General features: G+C 41.5%; 2 protein-coding genes across 2 annotated transcripts in view; one reads left to right on the top strand and one right to left on the bottom strand.

Moving 5' to 3' along the window:
• Positions 1-2237: 2237 nt before the first annotated feature.
• On the bottom strand, positions 2238-4108 carry LOC125106988 (uncharacterized). Its single transcript, XM_047741540.1, has 3 exons — positions 3831-4108; positions 3277-3637; positions 2238-2938 (listed from the first exon to the last, which is right to left on the bottom strand). The coding sequence occupies exons 1-3, from the start codon at positions 4106-4108 to the stop codon at positions 2441-2443; spliced, it is 1137 nt and encodes a 378-aa protein (XP_047597496.1). The 3' UTR covers positions 2238-2440.
• Positions 3584-23158, top strand: part of TMTC2 (transmembrane O-mannosyltransferase targeting cadherins 2) — a 432486-nt gene continuing 412911 nt past the window's right edge. The window contains 1 exon segment of the mRNA XM_047741689.1: positions 3584-4539. Within this exon segment, the coding sequence (XP_047597645.1) occupies positions 4457-4539 (83 nt within the window). The 5' untranslated portion in view covers positions 3584-4456.

Here is a 23158-nt window from a genome sequence, read left to right on the forward strand (position 1 = left end):
CATTAGTTAACCAAGCAGCGTGCGTGCCTCTTTCAGCTCCCTGACCCACATTTCATCCACGCTCTGCTGTTTTTCTCCTGCAGGGTTATTTCCTGAGTAAAGCCCAGAGCTTATGATTCCCCCAGCAGAGAACTCTGTTCTGACCTCCCTAAAGAGGCAGTTTCACCTGCTGGGCTAGTGTTTTTCTGCTTCCTAGTCAATCTGTTAAGATTTTAGCAGGAGATTCTTGGATACCTTTTTCACAAAACATATGGGAGCTTGTAATTACTTTGGCCTGGTACAATTTTAGAATTGAGAGAGCAAGGAAGAGGTGCAAATCTCCTGTTCATAAATAACCAAATCTGTGGGCACTTTAAAAGGCATTCTGTGCAGGCAGGAGAATTTATGTGCCACATTTCACCCTTGGCACACTTTCCAAATGAATTGTTCAAAGAGAAGTTATATTAGGACAAATAGAAATGAAGACTAAGACCAGATGTGGATTTTTAGTTAATATTTATGCAACACCCAAAGGGAAGATAGTATTGCACAATAAACTAAAAATGTCTTAGGCAAATAAGGAAATCTTTCCCCCTAGGACCTGGCACTGCAAAGGTATGAATTATACAACAAAGACCTGGGAATGCAGAACAAATGCAGGGTAGGTCGGGGAGACTATAAAAAAGAATTCATTGAGGAAGTGGTGAGGTAGCAGATGTGTGGAACCTACTCTGGGAAAATAAGGGCTTAGCACTTTTTTGGCCAGTCTCGTGTCTAAGGTAGGAAAGTCAAGCCAGCCAGCCTCATTTCCTTCATCTGTGGAGAGCAACAGTAGCTTTAAGTAGAATATATTCAGAACTGAGGTACTGAGCTCACGATGAGTGAGTACACCTTAATAAGCTAAAAAGCAATGTCCCCAGATTTGAAATGGTCTCCAAAGATAGCGATGATATCTTTTAACTGATTCTGCTCTCCCGCATTGATGTTCAAGGGAGGTGGAAAAGGCAGACTTTGGATGCTTCTCAGTCCTTGGAGAGAAGTCTGAAAGCAACCAAGGTTTAATGCATTGGAAGAATATGAGACTCACATAAATTAAAATAGGAAAATTTGTTAAAAGCAACACAGCTGGTTTTTCAGCCTTTCATTCATCAGGGATAGCAAAATGTACATTTCTCACCATCTCCCAAGCTCCCAATCTCCAGGAGTTGAGAGTAGGGAGAGGAGAAAAGGAGGAGGTGGGGGGGATGTGTGTGGAAAATATTTATTTAAAACTTTTGGAGCCTCGAAGTGAAGACAGCTCTGGAAATGCTTATAAGCTTTTAGCACGCTGAACCCAAACCTCTCTACTACCTTCATGCCTCTGAGTCCTCTTAATTATTGAAGAGAGCTGTCTGTGTGTGACTTACCACAGGTTTTCCTGCAGAGCTGGTGCATCCTTAAGAATTTTTAACCTACTTCTTCCCCCTCTCCTGTGTTAATTCTTCATTATTTGACATGGACAACAAAGCAGCTTACCTTATTCTCTCATAATGAAAATTTGTGGATTTTCAGCTGCTATCAAGTTTCTGCTAAGCATGTTTATTTGTTCATTTCTTGTCAACTTTTTGTGTTGTTTTGTTTTAGTTTCTTCTACCTGTCCAGATGTTACAGGCTCTGGGTATGATGTGGAAAACCAGGCTGATAAGGCTCCTGCCCTCTTGGAGCTGCCATTCTGGTGGGGTTCCTGGTACAATGCTAGTGTGAGCTGGGAAAGTATCTCCGGTGAGAACATTTAAGTTAAGATCGGAATGCCGAGAAGGAGCTAGAGAAGGTCTGGGAAGGCATCCTATGAGGAAAGAGAAGAAAGTGGTAAGTATCAGAGGAGGAGGATGTCTGTTGCTGACAATGTCAGGGGAGGGGAGGGATCAGGGCCAAATGAGGGCCTGGCTGGCCATGGTAAGAATCAAGAGTTTTATTTGATGTGCATCAGGAAATCATTGAACATTTTAAAGTAAAGAGAGTGTAGGTTTTCAAAAGAATCTTCTGTCTGATGCCTGAACTTAAGACTGTGGGGAACAGAGAGTAGCAGGAGTACAAATAAAACCATTTAGAAAGGTACTGCATTAGTCCATGCAGGAAGTGAAGGCAGTTTGGACTAGCGTTGGAGTAGTGTGGATGTCAGGGTCTACATTTTGGAGGTATATATCTAGGTTTTAGTTAACAACTAAAAGGATAAGAGAAAGTTGGAGGGAATAATAATAATAATAATAATAATAATAAAAATAATCACTTCTATTACACGTAGGTTCCTTTTAGGTTCCAATATTAACATGTAAATGCAGTGGAGGCATACAGATACCGAGGCACTTGATGGGTTTCAACAGTAAGCAGAGGTTATGGAGTTACAATAAAAAGGTAAAAGATCAGTCTCTGCCTTTAAAGCTACAACTCTGTTTTCCGTATGCTCGCGTATGTTTTTGTCTCAGGGAACAAAAATGTGTCTGTCGTGCATGGCAAAATAGGTATAATAAATATTCATCATTTCATCTGTGTCTACACAGATTTGTTTTCGTGAAATCAGGAAAAGATGGAGCTGTGTTTCGCTGAACCCCAAATCACCGTATCTACTTTTCAGGCCACTGCCAGACATCCAAGAGATTCGATTTCTTGCCAGAGTCCTGGAAAGCTCCGCAGTTAGGTGTTTCCCCCGGAGGGCGGAGGGGAGGGGGGCGGGGTTGGTCAGCCCTCTACAGGTCTGTTTTCCAAGCATTGTGGTTGCCATGCAGCAGGGGGCGCTGCAGTAGTGCTCATCGTGGTCCCACGGCGCGCGTCGCTCAGCCAGAAGGGGGCCAAGCCAGGCGGAGGTGTGGCAGGCAGCCCGCTGTCCTCTTTGCTCTCGCAACTTTAGTACCCAGGGCTCGTCTACGCAGGCCATTCTTCTACACCATAATTTATCAGGTTGGACGCCTTCCATCCAGTCCTGCATCCGGGCGGAAAGGAAACGGCATTAGCTTCCCGCCTTCCTAGGTTTTGAGGATAGCGCTGCGCTGGGCTGCAGAGGCGTCTCTTCTCTAATGTTTCCAGAGTCAGCCTGAAAGTCCCCCTGAAACCACGAAAGGCCCCCGCAGCTGCGGCGTGTGTGTATGTGTTTCTTTCTTCTTTTGGGGGTCCCTTCTTTTTAACCTGACTGCGGGACCATTTTCCTCCCCCATTCATCTTTCTATTGACATTTGGGACGGCGGTAGACTCGGAGCTGCAATCTCTCCTCCTGAGATGCCCCTCAAGCTCTCCAATACCCCCTCCCTTTTCGGCTCGCACCGTGTGAGCGTGTATGCGAGGTCGCGTCGATGTTGGTGGCAAGTGAGGCTGCAGCCCTCGCCAAACCTGTTCTTCCTCTCCCGGTCCCCAGAAGTCCCTCCAGCTGACCGGACTTACGCCTGGCAGCGCTTGGCACACGCAGCGCTGGGGCTGAGTCGGTGCCAGGCGCAGCCAGGCAGCAGCGGCGCGAGCGACCGTGTCCTCCGTGGTGTCGATTCTCTTCCAGCTCCTCCTCCCAGGGAGCACTCCAGCTACCCCCTTGGGATGTCTTCCAGCGGTTGCCCTTGGGTCCCGAGGGCTTTCCAGAGTGAAATCGAAGGTGAAAGAAACAAGAGGAGGGCGGGAGGTGGGTAGGAGGAGCCTCGGGCCTCAGGGAGCTGGGAGGAGCCTCCAGCCAGGGGGTAGTGTGGGAGGAGCCTCGGGGGGGGGGGGAGGATCTGGGTGGAGAAAGGGGCCGGGCAAAGCCGGGATGGAGGCCTGGCCACGCAGGCGCGGGGGGCCGCGCCGAGAACCCCACGCGGGAGCTTCGGGAGTCTCCAGCCACCGCTCCTCACTTCACTGGAGAAGGGGCTGGGGCGGGGAGGGAGCTAATAAAGAGTGAATGAGCGGCAGCCGCTGTGGCGGCCGGAGTCAGCCCGAGCAGCACCGGAGCCGTGCGCCCGGGAGGCGGCGAGGGGAGGCGGTTCGCCTTGTCCCTCCTACCCGCCCCTCTTTCTCTCTCTTCCTCCAGCTGGTCCCAGAACCCTGCTGGGTCCGGTCCCTCTGCCCCCATCCCGCATTCTTCCACCTCCTCCGAGTCCCACTCCTCACCTAGGGCGCCCCGAACTGCCATGGGTTAGGGTGGGGGCCGCGAGCCTCGCGAAGGACCAGCCCTGTGCATCCGCCGGGGGGCGCGAAGCCCGAAAGACGCCAGCCGCTCGCGGGCGCCCGGCATGGGGAGCGTGGTGTGAACCCGCACCCAAAGAGGACGCAGCGGCTGCGGAGACGGGCGCGAGGAGGAGGAGGAGAGCGGTGGACTGCAAGGACCCGAGGGAGGAAGGGAGGGACAAGAGGGTGGGGAGCTAGGAAAAAGTGAAGCTGGGAGGAGAAGGCGGCGGAAGGTGGGAATTGATGCTTCTGTTTTTTGTTGCCGCTGCTGCCCTCGCGCTGGGAGCCGAGCCGGAGGGAAGGCGGTGGAGAGATGATTGCAGAGTTGGTGAGCAGCGCTCTGGGGCTCGCCTTGTATCTCAACACCTTGAGTGCGGATTTCTGCTATGATGACAGGTAAGGGGGGTCGGCGGGCTGCGTGGGGACTCCGCGGTGGCTCAGAAGCTTCCCGCTTTAAGGCTGAAGTGCGTCTTGGAGGAACTGGTCCAGCACCTGAAGGTTTAGGAGACGCGTAAACAACACCCAGAGCAAACACCGGGGAAGCGAGCGCTCTGGGCGGTCTGAAGGAGTTTGGGTTCCTCGTTTGCAGCACGTTCTTTCTCTTGCTTATTGGCTGCTGGCGAACGCTTAAGTTTCTTATCGGAAATCGCAGCAATTTGGGGACCTGTTAATGATCATATTAAATGGGAAAAAAAAGTCTTAGGTCTTTGTTGGTGCATATTGAGCGATTTTACGTCTGGGCTGGAAGGAAGCTGCTCCCCTCCTCTTAATAGATCTTCCCTGTAGCGCTTCCTTTTATTGATGAGACACTTTTATTTCCCGGGGGAAAAAACCACACCTTTGATAGTTACCAAAATAGTGGAAGGAGAGAATCGTACTCTGCTGCAACTTTCCCGTTGGAAGTCTACGGTACTTACAGATAATGCTGCTGATGGGCTCTCCGGCTCCCCCCGCCTGGCTCACCAATCGATGGAGTAGCACTTTATAAAAGCCTGGGCTTTCATTTCTGTTTGGGAGTTTTACATTAGACGTTAGCGGTTCTTTTGTGCTAATTGGGGAAGAAGACGCCCCTAGAGACTGAAGTTGTCTTCTGCATTTGGGCTAGTTTGGGTGGCTAATGAGACCTGAACTGTGTTGTCAAAGAAACTGCATCGATTTCTGGAAAATGTCACAGTTGTGCTCGTGTCTCTACCTATTTTTTAAATGTTGTTAGTGTTTAGAAACTGATGAAAAGCTCCAATAGCCATTAGGGAAAATTCCAATTTGTGCCTTTCCCGTGACTTAATCTGATTACAATTAAAACAGATGCATAATTAAAATATATTAGGGAGAACAGCACGCCTGGCTAAACTTATTAACTGTCCTGGGGTGTTTCATGCTCCATTGAAATTAAACCATCCAAAAAGTGAGCACAGATTTACTTTGACAGCTTTTCAGCAGCCTCTCTGGGCTAAGGAAAGCGAATGGGTCCCCAGGGTCAAGGCAAGGCAGAGAGTGAACTTAAGCAAAGTGGTTGATAGTGAGGGCAACTGAAGGCAGAATCTTCTCTGGGTGGTAATTAGCCATGTTCTGTATTCTCTGGTGTGCCCACTCTCCGGCTAAAAGCATGTTCATGGATATATGCTTGAAATCCGTGAATCTAAGTTTACACCCACATGTCTGTTATGAAATCCCCTAATAATAGGTGCAATGAAATAAAGCAAACTTCTTAATGCATTTTATGTAGTGTCTGTCAGAGACTGGTTGATAAGGAAGCCACTGTTAGACATAAACTTTTCCTTAACTTTTAAGCAGTGTATAGATCTAGCAATTATGATACATGGTCTGAGAAATAAGTGGTTTTTGTGTAAGTGTGAGGTGAGCTGCTCTGTTCTTTCCACTTCTGTGTTACTGTGCACCTGCTCTTTCTAGGGAATGGGGAAAAAAAGGCTCTTGACAGGGAAGAAAAAGGAATGGGAAGAAACAGCTCTTCCTTCCAAAGATGGGCGATTTTTCACTAAAATGAGCTCGGGGATGAATTCTTGGTTCTGTTGGGGACAGTTTGAGAAGTAGTCATTTAAACTAAGAATAAAGAGTTTGGGGAAAAAAGTAGCTTGCTGTAGTACAGTAAGTATTGTAGAATACTGTGATAAGTCAGGCATTCCCAGTGTATGCTATCCATTATTGCTGTTCAGTTCTTTAAAAATTATATCTCAGAAGAAAGCATCCTGTAAAATATAAAGACTTGAACTAAACGAAATTTGTGTGTACATTTTTTCTGTAGATTTAATTATTATGTGTTCTTTAATCATCGGTCAGTAGTGTTAGGACTTTATAACTTGGGGAGAACAGTGTGAGTGAGGGGATAAATTAGTTGTGCTTTGATGGTGGGCTTGCTTAATATATGACATATAGACATTATATTACCGTTGTGATGTTCAGAGCCTGTAAATATAAATTGCACTTGGCCACAACATGGAAGTGTATGTTAGTCTAAGTTTCTTAGTAGCAGAACCGCATATGCAGTCCTATACTCTTAAGAGTGTGCAGTCTTAACAGAATCAAACTTAGTTTTTATGTATCCTAGAAATTCTGAAATGCCTTTGAGTAGAAGTGTGGAACTTGCTGGATGTCTGCATAGCATGCACAGTGCCAAGGTGCTGTGTAAATTGTGGCTTTTCAGATATACTTTTTATCTGCCTCCTCTAACTCACTGGTATGTGGAGCAGGGAGAGAGCTGGGGAATCAAGTGGAAACTGTAGGATGATGATAATGTGTTTACTTCCACTGCTCCATTTCAGACTACAAAGACTCAAATTTAAAACGTTGTGTAAACGGCATCTGTGGATTCCACTGCGCTCACTCCCCCTGCCCCCTCAAGAACTTTGTGAAATAGAGTTCTAGAAGGAGAGAGGCCAGTGCTGGGAGCAGCTCACAAGGAGGGAGATGGTTCTTACGCTTGACTTGCTTAACTAAATCAAGACTCTGCATTTTAGCTGAAGAATCTGGCATTTGCTGTAGGAGGGCTTTATATTGCTTCAGCTTAAACATTATTGCTGTGGTACTTCTCAAAGTTATCATTTCTTTTAAATATAGTGATCAAGTTTACTTTATAAACTACATATATAATTTCTTTCACTGTTTGATGTAGCTTGGTTGAGATTAAGTGGTAATCTGAAACTTTTTTGTAGCAAAATCGATTTCCCTATGGTAAAACTTAATATTTTACAAGTGTCTTAATGCTAAACTTAAGAATATGGCTAGGATGTGATGAAAGAAACAGAAGAGTAGAATTCGTCATATCTGATGAAAAAGCATATATAGCTTCATCCCCCTCTTCATCCCTTTGCCTTCGGTCTAGTCATGATTGTATTGAATCTTAAATTGTGGTTAGAGTACAGTTGGAATGATAAATAAACAGTCTTTGCCAAATTCTAAGTCATCATAAATGTGACATCTTGAAGGATAATCTCATTTTCTGGAGAAATTTGGTGTTTAGGTCAGTGGAAAAAAAACTTGCTGATCCCAAGTTCTCTGCTCTCTTATATATTTATTGAGGATAACATTGCATCATTTTCACCATCTCCGCTTTAAAAGTACTATTAGAAGTTTTGCATAGAGATAACGCTAAAAGAGGAGTCCGTTTACTTCAGAGTAGCAGAAGGATGCCATATCTATTGTTTTGTAGTCTGAATTCTTTTTGTACATATCACCTAATTGATGGCAAGCCCTTTATGATGTATAACAAGTAAAAAGATAATCAGCTAATACATACTTTTATTCTTGGGTGAATAAAATCATGCATTACTTAAAAAAAGATAATTTGAGTTTTGGGAAGTGGGAAGTGGGTTTGTGGCTGCTTTGAAAATTGTTTTCCTTTTTGCCCATTTTGCATTTGTTCAACCTAACCTTGATCATTAACATGACCTTTGGGTTTCTTAGCTATCTCATTGTGCAATAATTGTGTGAAATTTGGAGGAGCAACTCCACAGCCAAAATTTCTAATTTTGAATCAAAACTACCCCAAACTCTTAATAGCATGTTCCTAATTTAGTTATTCACTTGGATGTAAATATAAATCTGATTTTATAGAGACACGAGTTAATTCGAAGTCATAAAGATTTTGACTAACAGCATTTAAAATGAAGGAATGGAGGCATGATAACTTTTTTTTTAAAACCATTTTTTCTTAAAGATATTCAACTATTCCTTCTAATTGACCTTTTGAAGTGACTATCTGTTTGGGTTTTGAGCTGGTATGATAAGAATCCCTTATGAAATGATCAATCACTCTGTTAACTTTCCTCTAAAATAGTCTCTTTAATAGACTTGCAGTGGACCAATCTGGGATTGTTACCTTACAGTTCTAGTATGTTCAACCATTGAAGTTGTGCTTGGTATTTAGAAAATCCTGTTTAGGAAGAATTGCTCTAAGATCAAGTATAGAAGGAAGAAGTTTGTTTTGTATCCAGGGTTGTCCCCTCAGATCTTTATTGGAAGAAGTTACTGTGTACAAGGGTGCTATTTGACCGATTTCCTTCCAAGTTTATGATACATTGGAAAATATGCAAGTGATTACAGTTTATAGTTTACATATTTTAATATATTATAATATTATAACATATAATATAATGTAATATTATATTTAATATTTTAATATGATCTTTTACTTTCTAACAAAGTTTAGTCAGATCTATGCAGAACAGGTTCATTTTGCTGCTTGAACAAGTACATCTTTTAATAGTAAATTAAAATTAGGTGAAGCCAGTATGGACTACTTTGCCTTACTTTCAGTGAGCCTGTCACATGGGGTTTATCCTAGCAAATGACCCAAATACAAGCACTGAATGGACATGTATAAATGCCATTGGGAAAATTATGGCTTGCCAGCTATCTGTCTCTTAGTTGTCTTTATATATATGTGTGTGTGTGTGTGTGTGTATAATGTATATATTATAATAATATTATAATACTATGTATAGTTTTTGGGGGTGGGTTATATTATTAGTTTACATTGGCATTCTCTGTTTAGTTTTTTAGGGCTAATGTGCCCCTGCGGGAACACTGAATTCCCCGAAGCTATAATTCTGAAATAGCTAGAACCTTTTGGATTATTCCACCATGAGTTAGGAGTACAGTTTGTCTTCTGAATCTCTCTCTGTTGCTGTTTTGTACATTAAAAGCACTTATTTAAAATGCCCATGATGTTATTGCTGTTTATCATAAGCAAAGGGTACATTCCTCGGGAACAGGCCCTTCATAATATTAGGAAAAGACAAAGTTTACCCTTGTCACTCTGAAAAATGACAAACCTTTCAACACTATTATTTTCACTTAATAGGCTTTTAACACAGCAACATTTACCTTTTAAATTTTTTGGTTTTCTCTTGTAAGCTAAATATTACATCAGCTTTATGTACCTACTTTAATGGCTTCACAAAAGTGACATGTGTGGCAGCCTTGATGGGAAGGACAAATGGGTTGTTGAATGTTAAGACCCCTCCTCTATGAATAGCAGTCCTCATTTAGAGTCTGGTTGAAAAAAAGGGGAGAGGCATATAACCAGGAACTGTGTGCTTTCTGTTTTTCGTAGGACGAAAAAAACATAATATTTTGAATAATTACAGGTGTAATTGTGCACAATGCTAGATGGCTTCTTTGAAGATTTGGTTTGTATGTACTTCTGAGGAATAAATGAGTCCATTCAATAATTCACTAATTATGAATACTCCTAAACGTAAGCGTCTCACGTATGTGATGCATGATGCAAGCACCAGCTGGTCATCCTTGTCAACAAAGCATCTCTACCTTTCTGTCCTTGTCTGACCTGTACTGTAGCTGGTGTTGTAAAGTATTTGAATCTGGGAGTCTGATGATAGACTTGTAAAAATGCCGATAGACTGTCCTTTAGCAGAATTTCACTTGCAGTTAGCCATGTTTATTATGACTGATACTCATATTTTATTTTATTTTATTATTATTTTTTTAAAGATTTTATTTATTTATTTGACAGACAGAGATCACAAGTAGGCAGAGAGGCAGGCAGAGTGAGAGGGGGGAAGCAGGCTCCCCGCCGAGCAGGGAGCCCGATGTGGGGCTCGATCCCAGGACGCCAGGATCATGACCTGAGCCGAAGGCAGAGGCTTTAACCCACTGAACCACCCAGGTACTCCTGATACTCATATTTTATTTTATTTTTTTTAAAGATTTTATTTATTTATTTGAAGGACAGAGATCACAAGTAGGCAGAGAGGCAGGCAGAGAGAGAGAGAGAGAGGAGGAAGCAGGCTCCCTGCTGAGCAGAGAGCCTGATGCGGGGCTCGATCCCAGGACGGGGATCATGACCTGAGCTGAAGGCAGAGGCTTTAACCCACTGAGCCACCCAGGTGCCCTCTGATACTCATATTTTAAAACTTAGGTTGGGACTCTGTTGGCTTCATTCCCAGAACAGCCGTGTAGAGCATTCATGGTAGTTGGCTTGGACTGGCCTTGTTATTGGTCTGGTGCTCACTGGCACTGTATTCATACGCATAGGGTGCCTCTCCCAAATGATGTCCTTTCTATTTGTCCAGATCAGTTGTTTTCCTTGGAGGAAAATACTTGGGAGTTAACTAGATTTGCCTCGACTGGTCATAGGGATTGAAGACTTTTGCCTCAGATTTTTTCCCCCTGTATTTTCTAGGCAGATAATTCCATTAAGATGCAGCACTATCAAATTTCTATTGATCTTTTCTTCCTCTGACAGTTTAACTTTTCAATCATATTTGTCAGTTTCTCTTGTACTCAAGATTTCCTAGAATCAAAGGTATAAATGTTCATTTCAGTCTTTTAGAAAATTTTTGGGATTACAGTTTGGGGGTCAACTATGACTTTTTTTTTTTTTTTTTCTTACAGCTAAATAGGAAAGAATTGAGTAAGGCTATCCACAGAGGAAAATTTTGAAGAAGGCAGGAACACTGAAATGAGTTGTTTTCAAAATGCTACATGAGAAGTTGCTCTCCTGTTTTTAGAGTAATTTATTTTCTTTAAGTACATTTCCTAATGTGTAGTTAATTTGGACAATTAGAAATGATTGTTTTGAAGATGAAATGGGCAGAGATCTTTATTTGCTCAGGTCTAAAAAATTAATGTGGAAACGGGATTAGAACTGAACATTCTAACTTCACCTTTAGGTTCCATTTTATTGAGGGATTAAATGAAATTACTAAAGGTATATACAGGCCACATTGCTTGAGGACAGTGCTATAGTATCTGTTTTAAGAGTGCTTTCGTATTCGGTAGAGGAGGTGCTGTTTGGCTTATGATAATTTGATGTAAGCTTTGGTTTCTTGATTTCTTTGCCAAGGCATCTTGTGATATCAGAGTGAGGCAGGGTATGACCACCACACCATGTAGTCATAGTCAGGGAGATTGACTAAATTACATGATTTGTCAAATGAAACATACATCAGTGCCCTTGCAATAGCAGCTGTGTGCTAGGTGTGGCGGTCAAGTGAAATGTTTTTGTCAGACCCCTTTGTCTTCAATGATTACCCTTCATTTCTGTAGCATTTGTTATAATAAATGTGTCATCATTCCACCAAAATATTAGGGTAAAAAAACAAAAACTAAAACAAAAAACCCAAGAAGTTCACTACAGGCTTATGGTTGTGATTTCATTAGGGAACAACATATAAAACAATAGTGCTATGGGGTAAAGGAATTTACTGACATTTGAAACTGAAAAAAATCACGAGTTTTAATAATGAAAGTGTTTTTTTCCTAACTGTGATTCCAGGTTATTGATTTCTTTAGAAGTGGAAAGTTTTGACTGTGCTCTCCTAGAAATTCTCACTTGGCATCATTTAGGAGTATTTTAACTTCAAAGGATGTGTTATTTGCTGAAGAGTGGCCACTGGGGCGCAATCTGGCTCTTGACATTTTGAACAGTGTTAAGTGATGGTACTGAAGTATTTCAGCCATGTTTCAGCATTGTTTAAAAATCCAGTGGGAAGAATGGCAATCCATATAAGCCTGCATTCTTGGAATTCCTTGGGTATTAATTTTAAATGCAGTTCACAAGTTTGGTTTTTATAAAATAAGTTTTTTTTTTTTTTAAATAAAAGATGAGTAATTTCAGTGAAATTTTTTACAGCTGTGTCTTATGAAATTTTGTTTTCTTTTTTGAATTGCTTATAAGTATTCTATTAAGAGACTGAAAGGATGCAGACCACAGCCTTGTTTGTTTGTCTTGGCTTTCATCTCTTAGCTGGGTTAGATTCCTATGTTTAGGACATTGTTATAAAGCATATTATTATTGAATTTCTGTTTTAAACCCTAGATTGTAAAACTAGTCTATGAGAGAGGCAGGTAAGTGAAAACACTATGGGAAAAGTAAACGTTTTGTTTTTGTGAATTTCCAGTTTGTTCCACCATGAAGGCAGGCCTATCCTGCTTTCTTTTCTGTTAATGGCATCTCTTGGATTAATAAGGCAAGTCAGTAGTTTAATTCTTTATAATGTCAGTGCGTGTTGAAGTAATATCCCTACAAACTGTGTCTTCAACGGGAGATGACTTGGGTGGTGGCTATGAAGACTACATTGGTAGACTTGACCACTTTTCTTAGTTTGGAGAAGACGTGTGGTCATCCCAAAGCCATTTGGGAAAAGTGGTTGTTGAGGTTAGGGTGGGCAGCTGAAATGTTTTCATATGGGGACCTTTCTCATTGTTTTATAAACTGTCTTTTGGCTATTTCTACCTTTCTGTCTTCAGGTTTTTTAAAGGTATTGTAAATACTGAGCCTGCTGCCTTGAATTGTAAAAGGTGTCTTAAGTCTGTAGGTAGGATGCTTGGGTCCAAATATTTTGTCAAGTGTACTTCTTTTAGAATAGGACATTCCCCTCCTCCTCCAAATAATTATCTGTAGGACTGGGCTCTCGAAGCCATTGAAAAGAGCTCATTTTGACAAAGCAAGCTTCTAATGACAAATTTTCCAACCACAAATTTGCAGAAGAAAAGTTTTCAGGTGATGAAGAAGTTTAATCAGGCAAAAAGACATTTTTATTTGCAGAAAGAGGCCCTTCAGAGGGAGGTAATTATTTATAGCTGATGTGAAAAACTGGTATACCTGAATTCATTTGGTAAATCTCATTTAAAATAGGAAGGTTAGTCTATTGAAAAAAAAAATGGTGCTGAATTGTGTCACCGAATTTATATTAAAGAAGGAAGGTTTTATACTGTCACGCACTCCTACAGGGTTATGTACTGACTTAAGCAAAGAAAATGTGAATTTGAGATTTAGAATCTATGAAAGACACCAGTGTGTAGCCTGAAATTACTAACTATACTTTGCCACAAATATCTAGTCTTTTATTTAAAATATCCCATTAGAAGTGATCTCTAGGTTTCCTTCCTCCATCTCTGTGTTTAAGAGAGTCTTTGTATTTTTTTCTTTTAAAAACAGTGGTGTTTTTGGCATTTGTTCCATGTTGAATAGAAAATGAAATTTCACTGCTTTGAACTTCTTGTATGTCATCAGCATAAAAAGTGTAAACCATTTCTATGACAGAATATTGAGTAGCTACTTTTGAATTCGTGCCTGACAAGACTGAGGATGCCCATGACAGGCAAGGGGGTTTTAGACCTGCTGCTCTCATAACTTTATAACTTGCTCCCTGCCTTCATCCTTCAATATGGATGATTGCCTTTTAGAAAGTCTTTTATTTATTTTTATTTTTATTTTTTAAAGGATTTCATTTATTCATCTGACAGAGATCACAAGTAGGCAGAGGCAGACAGAGAGAGAGGAGGAAGCAGGCTCCCCACAGAGCAGAGAGCCCGACACAGGGCCCGTTCCCAGGACTCGGGGATCACGACCCGAGCCGAAGGCAGAGGCCCAACCCACCGAGCCACCCAGGCGCCCCTAGAAACTCTTTTATAACCATTCTTTTTTTTTTTTTTAAAGATTTTATTTATTCATTTGACAGACAGAGACCCTGAGACCACGACCCGAGCCGAAGGCAGAGGCCCAACCCACTGAGCCACCCAGACACCCCCTAGAAACTCTTTTAAAATGCAGTTTAAATCTCCAGTTTTTTGGAGTCAGATGGATCACTCGGATTCTCCTAAAGCAACATTTTTGGGCTGGGCCTCTTGTTGGATCTTTTTCCATCTAGATACATGTATATATTTCTAGATCAGTGCTTCCCAAACTTCCTTGTACCACCAGATCACCTGGGGAGTGAAAATGTAGGTTCTGAGACAAATCATGAAATAGACTTTTAACTATGGAGAACAAACTGGTGGTGACTGGGAGGATGGGGGGTCAGGGGTAAGGGACTTGGGGGGTCAGGTGGGGGATGGGTGAAATAGGTGATGGGGGTTAAGGAAGGCACTTGTGACGATGGAAGTGCTGAATCACTATATTGTACACCTGAAACTAATGTAATACTGTATGTTAACTAACCAGAACTAAAATAAAAACTTCAAGAAAAGAAAAGAAAAATGGATAAATTAAAAAAAAAAAGCAAGCTCTGCCTGGAGTGAGCCTCACAGTACATTTCTTCTTTTGCAGGTGCTCCAGCTGATGGGGGTACATGAACCCCTTGAGTAATAAGATTCTGTACCTTTTAAGTGTATTACATCAGCTCGGTCTGTTTCACAGAACTTTGGAAAGATTGCCTAGTTCCCGGGTGGAATAAGATTGAGGATAAGTTGCCTGTTCTTTGTGTGTGAGCTTGGCCATCTTAGTTAATCTTTATGTTTTGTTTTCACATTTGTTCAGTCACGACATCTTTAAATTGATCCGATGGATTTGAGGGGTTGTGTAGATTTTGAAAAGGTAGAGAGCCTGTTGAAATTCTAGAGATGATCTCTATTGAAATATCTATCACCATCTTGTATTACAATATTGTCTTCCTTGTGACATGACTAGGGAGACAGATGTTGGATTCTGATTTTGACAAATAAACTGATACGCAGTATTCTTAGGCTTTGGACGTGACGAATACTGATGCCTACATCGAGTCTAGTCAGTGCCTTTATTGGCTTGTACTTCTGTCAAACAATCCCTTGTAAGGAAACTTGGCTTACATTGCGTGAAGACTTTACAGACTTTAGGCAGGCAGCAAGAAATAGATGTTGAGGCAGCTGGGAGTAGGGAAAATAATGATTTCTTAGTGATATTCAGGCCCTGGGCAACGCTGTCATGGGAGAGCACATAGGATTAGAAATGCTTGGACGCTTGTCTTTTTTTTTTTTTTTTTTTTAACCTGGTACCTTTTGCCTTAACCTTTGGGCACTTTTGGGGGCTTTCTGGGTAGGTGGCTGCCCTATCTATCTGAAGTTTTAACTTCTTACTAATAGACATCTTTTTAAAGAACTCGTCATATAGGTAATGATTATCTCTTTCTTCTTAAAATACTATGCTGTGCACTAGAGGCAGTGTCGTGAAGGAAGATTGGGCCAGGATCAAAGACTGGGATTTCAGCCTTGCTATTACATGGTATCGAGCTCTGAAACTGTCTTATAATGGATCAGGACGTGGAAATAACAACAGGTGACCACAGAGTGAGCATGAAATGAAATAGTATGGTGAATGTTCTCTGTGTGTTTTAAAAAGCTACACGGTTATACCCTTCGACGTGGACGGTCTTAGACCTGAAGGTGAATGACCCCAGTATCGCTGCACATGAGCATCTGAGAACAGAGCTGTGTCCCAGTCTATGTCATTGCTAACTTTTCCACTTGGAGTTAGTGGTTGAGATCCTGCCGTCCCAGCTTCTGTTGCCACCTCTGTGCCCCAGCTCTGCTTCTCATCTCTGTCCACCCTTTCGGCGAGCGGTCCCTAGTCTCACCACAGAAACAGTTTTTGCTCTCCTGTATTTCTTTTCTGTTGCTTTCCCTATGTTTCTGGCCTCTGTGCATGGAGGGTTATTTTGAATAGACATTCGGGCCAATCTGAACGCTTCTTTCCTTCTGCGGAGTAAAAGGACCAATTACAGTGCATCGGGTGTAAATAATCTTTGGTACTTTGGTTCTGCTTGGCAGGATGTATTATTACTGGGTACTCATGGTCTCCCTCCTCAATGACAGCCCTTTTTCTTTCGGGAATATGTTCAGATTCAGAGGCGTTCTGGCAGCCCGGTGATTAGGGAAGCTGTATGTCAGATAAGCCAAAGTTTTCCTGCGTGGACGTATTTGCGTTAATCAGGATGTATTGAGACTTCGCAGTAAGGGCATTCAGTACATGTGCTGGATAGCAGCATCTACTATTTAAACCTGCTGACATAGTTTTGTAACTAACTAGAAACCATTTCTTTCGTTTAGCTCTTTCCAAGCAACAGGGTGGCAAAAGGAAAAAGACCTGGAGAAGTCTGGAGTCAGATAATCTAACCCCAGAACTATTACTTGTTAGTTGTGTAATTTTGATTGTTACCTAAACTCGTTCAGCCTCGGCTCCCTGTTCTACAGAAGGAGGGTAGCAATACCTACTTGACAGAGTTGTCGGAAGAATTTAATGAAGTAAGTTATCTAAAGTGCCTGGCGCAGTGTCTGGTGTTGCCTGGATACTTAATAAATAATTCTCTTAATCAAGAACTTATTCATTAACTCTATTGCTGATAGTGGAAAAATCACTATAGAATAACATCTGCAAATAGGGCTGAGCATTAGGGGATTTCTCTTAAAAGCAGATATTGAACCTTTAAACTTATTGTAGTAATCTTTCACTTAGCATTTCAGATAGATGTAAGATAACTGAAAGGGTTCAGTCAACTATATTGAATTAACTATGAGTTTTATTTTATTTCATTTTTTAAAAGGTTTTACTTATTTGACAGACAGAGATCACAGGTAGGCAGAGAGGCAGGCAGAGAGAGAGGGGGAAGCAGTCTCCCCGTTGAGCAGAGAGCAAAGCCCCGTTGAGCAAAGCCCCTTTGTGGGGCTTGATCCCAGGACCCTGGGATCATGACCTGAGCCGAAGGCAGAGGCTTAACCCACTGAGCCACCCAGGCACCCTTAACTATGAATTTTAGAATTTAATTTTCATCTCGAGTTACCAGTTTGGAAAAATGATGTTGGAACTTAACAAGCATTATACGTGTGCACATGCGTACATGCATGCACACAAGTAAATTTTTCCAATAAAATGTCTGTAGTATATATGCAACTAAAAGCTTATATGAAAAACAGAATGATGATGTCTCCCATCTTTTTCGTCATAATTGATACTCTTCTTTAAATTTGGTGATACTGTGCATAGGGGCATATTCAAAATTATGGTTTCTTAGCATCTTATAAGAACTGACCCACTCTATGATATGGATTGTATCTTAGACAATGAAAAATCTTAATGAAAATATGGAATTGTTTTCTGTTATATTGTGAAAGATGATGTTGAATTGAGAATTAGCCCAAATCCCAGAAATACTTATATATCTTCTGTTTTATAGTGAGCAAAACTGAACATAAAAGCTCATCGTTTTTTGAAACCTTCTCTGGGAAGCTTGTTATTCTTTCTCCCATGAACTTACTCTCTTGCCAGGACCTACTACTTGCATTAATTTACTTATAGGTAGTTCTGCATTTAAGAATATTGATCTCTCTCCTGATTAAAACTGATCTTTCACATGTTTGCATAACATTTTTCTAGGGATTCCCTATATAAAGAGAACATATAACCTTCTAACACTAATAATATATTTTGCTTTCTTTTTTTTTCCTTAGAAAAAGACTTTCCCCTCCTCCTCAAACCGCCCCCTCCCCCCCCAAAAAACCACAGGTAAGATAAGTGTGTTGAAGGTTTATAGTATTTTTTTTTTTAAGATTTTATTTATTTATTTGGCAGATACAGATCACAAGTAGGCAGAGAGGCAGGCAGAGAGAGAGAGAGAGAAGGAAACAGGTTCCCTGCGGAGCAGAGAGCCGATGTGGGGCTCAATCCCAGGACCCTGGAATCATGGCCTGAGCTGAAGGCAGAGGCTTTAACCCACTGAGCCACCCAGGCGCCCCAGGTTTATGGTATTGATAACAGCTTTCTCTTTAATGTCAAGGTATGGCTCTAATGATTCCCCAGGGTCCCTTCCAGCTTAAAACTGGCCACAATTCTAGGGTTATGGATTTGTGTTCATTTGCCTAAAAAATATATATGAAATTGGCCATTTTGGGTAATTAATAATACGCTAAGTAAAATATTCGCCCTATTGTCCTATGTATAGTGGAAAATGAGGGACATGAATACAACAGATCGTATCAACCAGAGATGTTTCTACCTCAACCATAATCATCATTTTATGTCTTATGTTTTACCTTATTCTCAGTTGGCATGTTTACCCCATTCCTATTGATAACTAAATCCTAACAGCAAGTGGCAAGCTCCTAAAAAGGAGAACACTTTTGGTTCTTGTTGGATAACAGCCTAGTTTTCTCTAGTGCACATCTGTTCCTTAGAACATTTTTAGAATGTTCAGGTGAAAATTTACACAGTATCTTGATAAACCAGATTCTGTTACTGATGGGTTAAAAAGAATCAATCATGCTGTTTTAATTTATTAAAGGAAAATAACAAATGGTTTTTGCAGGATAGCCCTCAACTCTCTGGAAGTAATTTAAAATTAGTACAAGAAACCAATAATTCAAGACCTTATTAAACATGCCTCAGCTGCATTTTTAGGACTTAACAAAAGACTAGCGTTTGGATTTCTCCAGGGTGAGGGTTGGATGGGAAGGTGTGGATATCTAAATGAAGGGAGGCTAATATATTATCATATTGTGAAGTAGGATATTCCTATATTTGAATTTTGGTGGATTTGACAGAAGTTGACTTGAAGAGGGTTTTGCCCCTTTCTTGGTTTTGATATGGTGCTTTCCTTTATGATCTAGAGGGGAAACATTATGGGGACATTTAGATGAAATTGTGGGGTAAAACAAGGCGCAGCATTGGAAGATGGGCAGTTTTGATTGGTATCTTTGTGAATTGGAACTCAGGCAGCACATGACTGTCAGCTTTTCAAGGTGGAATCAAGTCAAGTTGTTAGGAATGGAATCCTTCGAATTTAACTATTCATGGAAATAACTCAGTGGTGTTTTTAATCTGTGATTTATTTTGGTTACATGCTGGATTTTTGGTGTGTATTATAAAATACCAGCTTATTTATATTTTTATAAAGCTGTCATTATAGTAAATAACTCACCTTTGTGCACTTAGAATTTGAATTCTGAGAATTTGTTATTTGGGAGAGAGAGTCTCAAATTTGTTATTTGAGGGAGAGTTTTTCAAACTGAAGCCTGAAAGAATTGGGTAAATTTAATGTTTAAATTGGACAGTTTATTTATATGCCACAAACCTTGTGGATTTAAGGTGGACCATGGATGATATTCAAAACTTAAAGTTGTTTTTAATACAAAGCATAATCTAAAGTTTAAATTTTCATTCCTTTTTTCTTTTTGTGTCATCATTGTTTATGAAAACTGGTTGAAAATGAAGTTCAAAGATTTCTTGTAAATCATAAGTTTTGACAAGAAACATTATTTATTCTAAACTTGAAGATGAACTTAAACACAAACCAGAACTTAGTCTGAATGTTTTTTCTTTAGCGTCTTTGGAAGTCTATATAAAAATAGAGTAAATGCTTTGCATGCAGCTTACCTACTGCATTTGAAGAAAATCTTTTGTGTATGTCTGCAAGCTATTTGTGTGTTCAGAAAGAGTTTACCGGAACAGACTGAAATTGGTAGAAATAGGCCAAAGTAACATTACAGCTATACTTTTATTGAAAACCAGAATAGTATTCTCTCTCAAAATCCTGAGCAAATGGAAGCTAATGAATGATTTCTTTTGTAAAATATTATTGGTTTTGGTTCACTTAAAGAAAATTAATTGTATTTTTTTGGAAAATTATTTGTATTTTAAGGATTCCCCTCTCCCCCAAGAAAATCACATCGGTTGCCAACTCATTGGCATTCTTCACAAACTAACTTCTGTTCTGTATCAGCCTTGATAGCAGAAAAGGAAGATGAGTGGAAATTAAGAAAGCAACAAGAATGATAAGGAGATAATTGTCTTTCTACCATGTCAACCAAAAGACTTAATGATATTTAATAATCCCATTGTAAATTGTTTTGTTGTATATTCTGGGCACTTATCTCAGATGCCAGAACTGGTTCTTGTTACTAGAAGTGATGGAAAGAGAGGAACCGTTAAGGCTATGTTTACCATTTAAGTAGTCTGATTTCTGCAAATTATGGTGTAAAGTTATGATAATTCTATTCAACGTTTGGGAGAGAGATTTGAATGCGGTTTATTTTAAATTCAGGAAATCAGCTCAAATAGACATTGGCCTTTGATTTTAAAGTGTTAAATCATTCTTATGTAGAAATGCACTGTCTCCCAAGAAAGCATCTCTGTGGGATGCTCTCAGCTCATATCACCACTGTATTCCTTCACTGAGTGTTTGTAAATGCTTAGCTGTGTCAGGAACCTGTTAGATCATGGGGGCACCGACCGAGGAGAAGATGTTGTCCATCATCTCAAGTTGCTTAGAGTCTGGTGGAGAGACCAAGTAATTAGATAGTGTCTCTAAAATAGAGACATGCTTATGCTTCTAAGTGTGTACAAGAGGGGCACTTCACCCAGGCTGGTGGGGAGGCACTTGGGAGAACTAACTGCTGAAGAAAAAGTCAGATTAGCTTGATAAAGAAGAGAGAGAGGGAGGGCAATTTGGGAAAAAAATGTACAGGAAGGGAAAGGCATAGTATCTAAAGAGCAGGCCATAAAGCCAGAGGAGAGGATAGGGAGAGGGAGAAAGGAAAGATGAGTGGGTGAAGCCGCCAGGGGCTCGATCACCATGGGCCTTGTGTTCCAGGATAATATTTCGAGAATTGTCTAAAGTAGGTGAAATCCAAAGCAGAGAGAACCCGAAGAGTGTCCATTTATAGGATCATGCAGGATCGGTAGGTTTATATAGGTGATACAGGGTTATATCAGAGGATTTGCACTCACAGTGATGATGAGGGTTACTTATAAGTTAAGGACAGAGGTGAAAAAGAAATGTGAGTAGATTAGAAAAGGAAAGGTGAAGAAAAATCCGTCTCGCTTGGGGTGAGTAGCTGAATGTGGAGGCAGGTTGAGAGGATTTCTGTCTTGAGCAAGTGGGAAGAAAAGGAAATCCCAGTAGATCAGCTTGGGGGCAAAGGGAGGTGGCAGAATGTGTCTACTTTCTAATGTGAGTAAGAGGAGACATGAGATACCAGAACATCTCTGCTCACTGCATGTTCCATGTGTGGAGGTTTCAGAGTTTGCCTGCCTGTATTGAGTTTTGAGTTGTTGCTAACATATCACTGGGCTTTTATTTTTGCTGGCATACTATGTCTTTCGATAATGAGGACTCTTGGTTATAAGTGTCAAAGGGCCAATTCGGGGAGAGTAGATTCTTCTGCTTGTCTGAACTCAAGAGACTTGTTGAGGTTGTGAAGACTTCATTTTTTTTCATCTCTTGGTCTGGCCATCATGGTTACCATGGCCAATGGCAACCTAAATTCTCTTCCTTTGTTCTCCCAGGAATGCTCCAGGAAGGACCTGGATTAGCCTGACTCAGGTTCTAAGCTCATGCATGGAACACAGCTGCTAGCCATGGCAGTACTTTGGCCAGGTCAGGGCACGTGCCCGAATCTATGGTCTGACATATGAGTAGAGAGAAGGCAGGTGTTCCCTTGTCACGCCAATAGGTTCACCATAGGAAAAGGGCCTCTGTTACAAGAAAGGGCAAAGTGTTCTGGGAATGGGGAGACCACAGACCATGGAACCTGAGATGTCCACTTCAATGCTATCCTTACTACCCTCGAATATTTGAGTAGCACTGTTGGGTGCCAGCTGGATGATAAGTGCAATCTCAGAAGCCCTGTGGCCTTGCATAGTTATGAGGTGGTCGCTCATTCAAGGTAGAACATTTGTGTAGCTTTATGTGTGTGGATTTTGGATTATCATCTAAACCAGGAACGGGCACTAAGGCCTATAGGCCAAATCCACCCTGTAGTCTGGTTTTTAAACAGCTGTACCCATGCCTGTCTGTATTATCTACTGCTGCTTTCTCTTTATACGTGGCAGAATTGAGAAGTTGCGACAGGGACCTTGGGGCTTACAAAGACTAAAATACTTCCTATCTGGCCCTTACCTTTAAGAGTTTACCACCCCCAATCTAAATAGAGACACTCACATTTAAAATTTGTTTAGCAATCTTACCGATCCCCAAGAGCACATCTGGGTACTCTCCGGGGTTCCCTGACATTATCTGGGAGACACAGGTGTAAGATACAACTGTTAGAGCTATAGCTCGAGGTCAGACTTACCAATGTACGATTGGACTGACTTTCCCTCAGATGACACTAGAGTAAGCCCTGCAGGTGAGTTCTATCCAACCATGGCATGGACATCTCCACATCTCTACAATGGTGCCAGGCTTTTGTCTTAACTAGTGCCCTGATCCTGAGTGTGCTGGTGAGTGGTGGCTTTTTTGCAACCGTGGGTCTTTGTGTGCTGGTGCTGTCTGCCCCTGCCCATGGACCCGGCAGTCCTGTTGGGTCTGCAGCAAGTGCCTGTGCTTCCTCCCAGAGTGGAGGCCTCTGGGCTGCTTGTGTAGCTGTTTGGAGACCTGCCCCCCCCCCCCCCCCCCCCCCCCCCCCCCCGGCCTGCCTCTATAGAGGCCCCAAGCCTGTGTTTCCAAGCAGTTGTTGGCCAGCTGTCTGCTGCTTTGTTACATTGTTTCAGGCTCTGCTTGGATGTGTTCTCCAAGTGTTTTGCTGACCTCCCCATGGGTATCTGCCTTGCTCTAGCTCAGCGGCTGAGCAGCTGTTTGGTATTCTTCTGGTATCCATTTTCTCATGTGCTCTGCCCACTGGTGCTGATTTTCTGTGATTGAGGTTTTGACACCTGCAAAGTGACTCTGCGTCTTTGCTTGGTTGTCGACAGCCTCATCTTGATGCTTTTTTGTTCTTTGGGCTCCCCAGGAGACACCGTTGATAAAAAAATGTGTTCAATAATGCACCACCTTGATAGCTTGGT

This window comes from Lutra lutra, chromosome 8, assembly GCF_902655055.1.
Source record: "Lutra lutra chromosome 8, mLutLut1.2, whole genome shotgun sequence".
NCBI lineage: Eukaryota > Metazoa > Chordata > Mammalia > Carnivora > Mustelidae > Lutra > Lutra lutra.

Excerpts from the sequence above, each read along its gene's own strand:
- LOC125106988 (XM_047741540.1), bottom strand. The coding sequence starts at position 4,108 with ATGGCAGTTCGGGGCGCCCTAGGTGAGGAGTGGGACTCGGAGGAGGTG. Across the intron at positions 3,638-3,830 it reads CCAGCCCCTTCTCCAGTGAA|GCTCCTCCTACCCACCTCCC; the intron begins GTGAGGAGCGGT and ends CTGAGGCCCGAG. Across the intron at positions 2,939-3,276 it reads CTCGCATACACGCTCACACG|GACTGGATGGAAGGCGTCCA; the intron begins GTGCGAGCCGAA and ends GCCCGGATGCAG.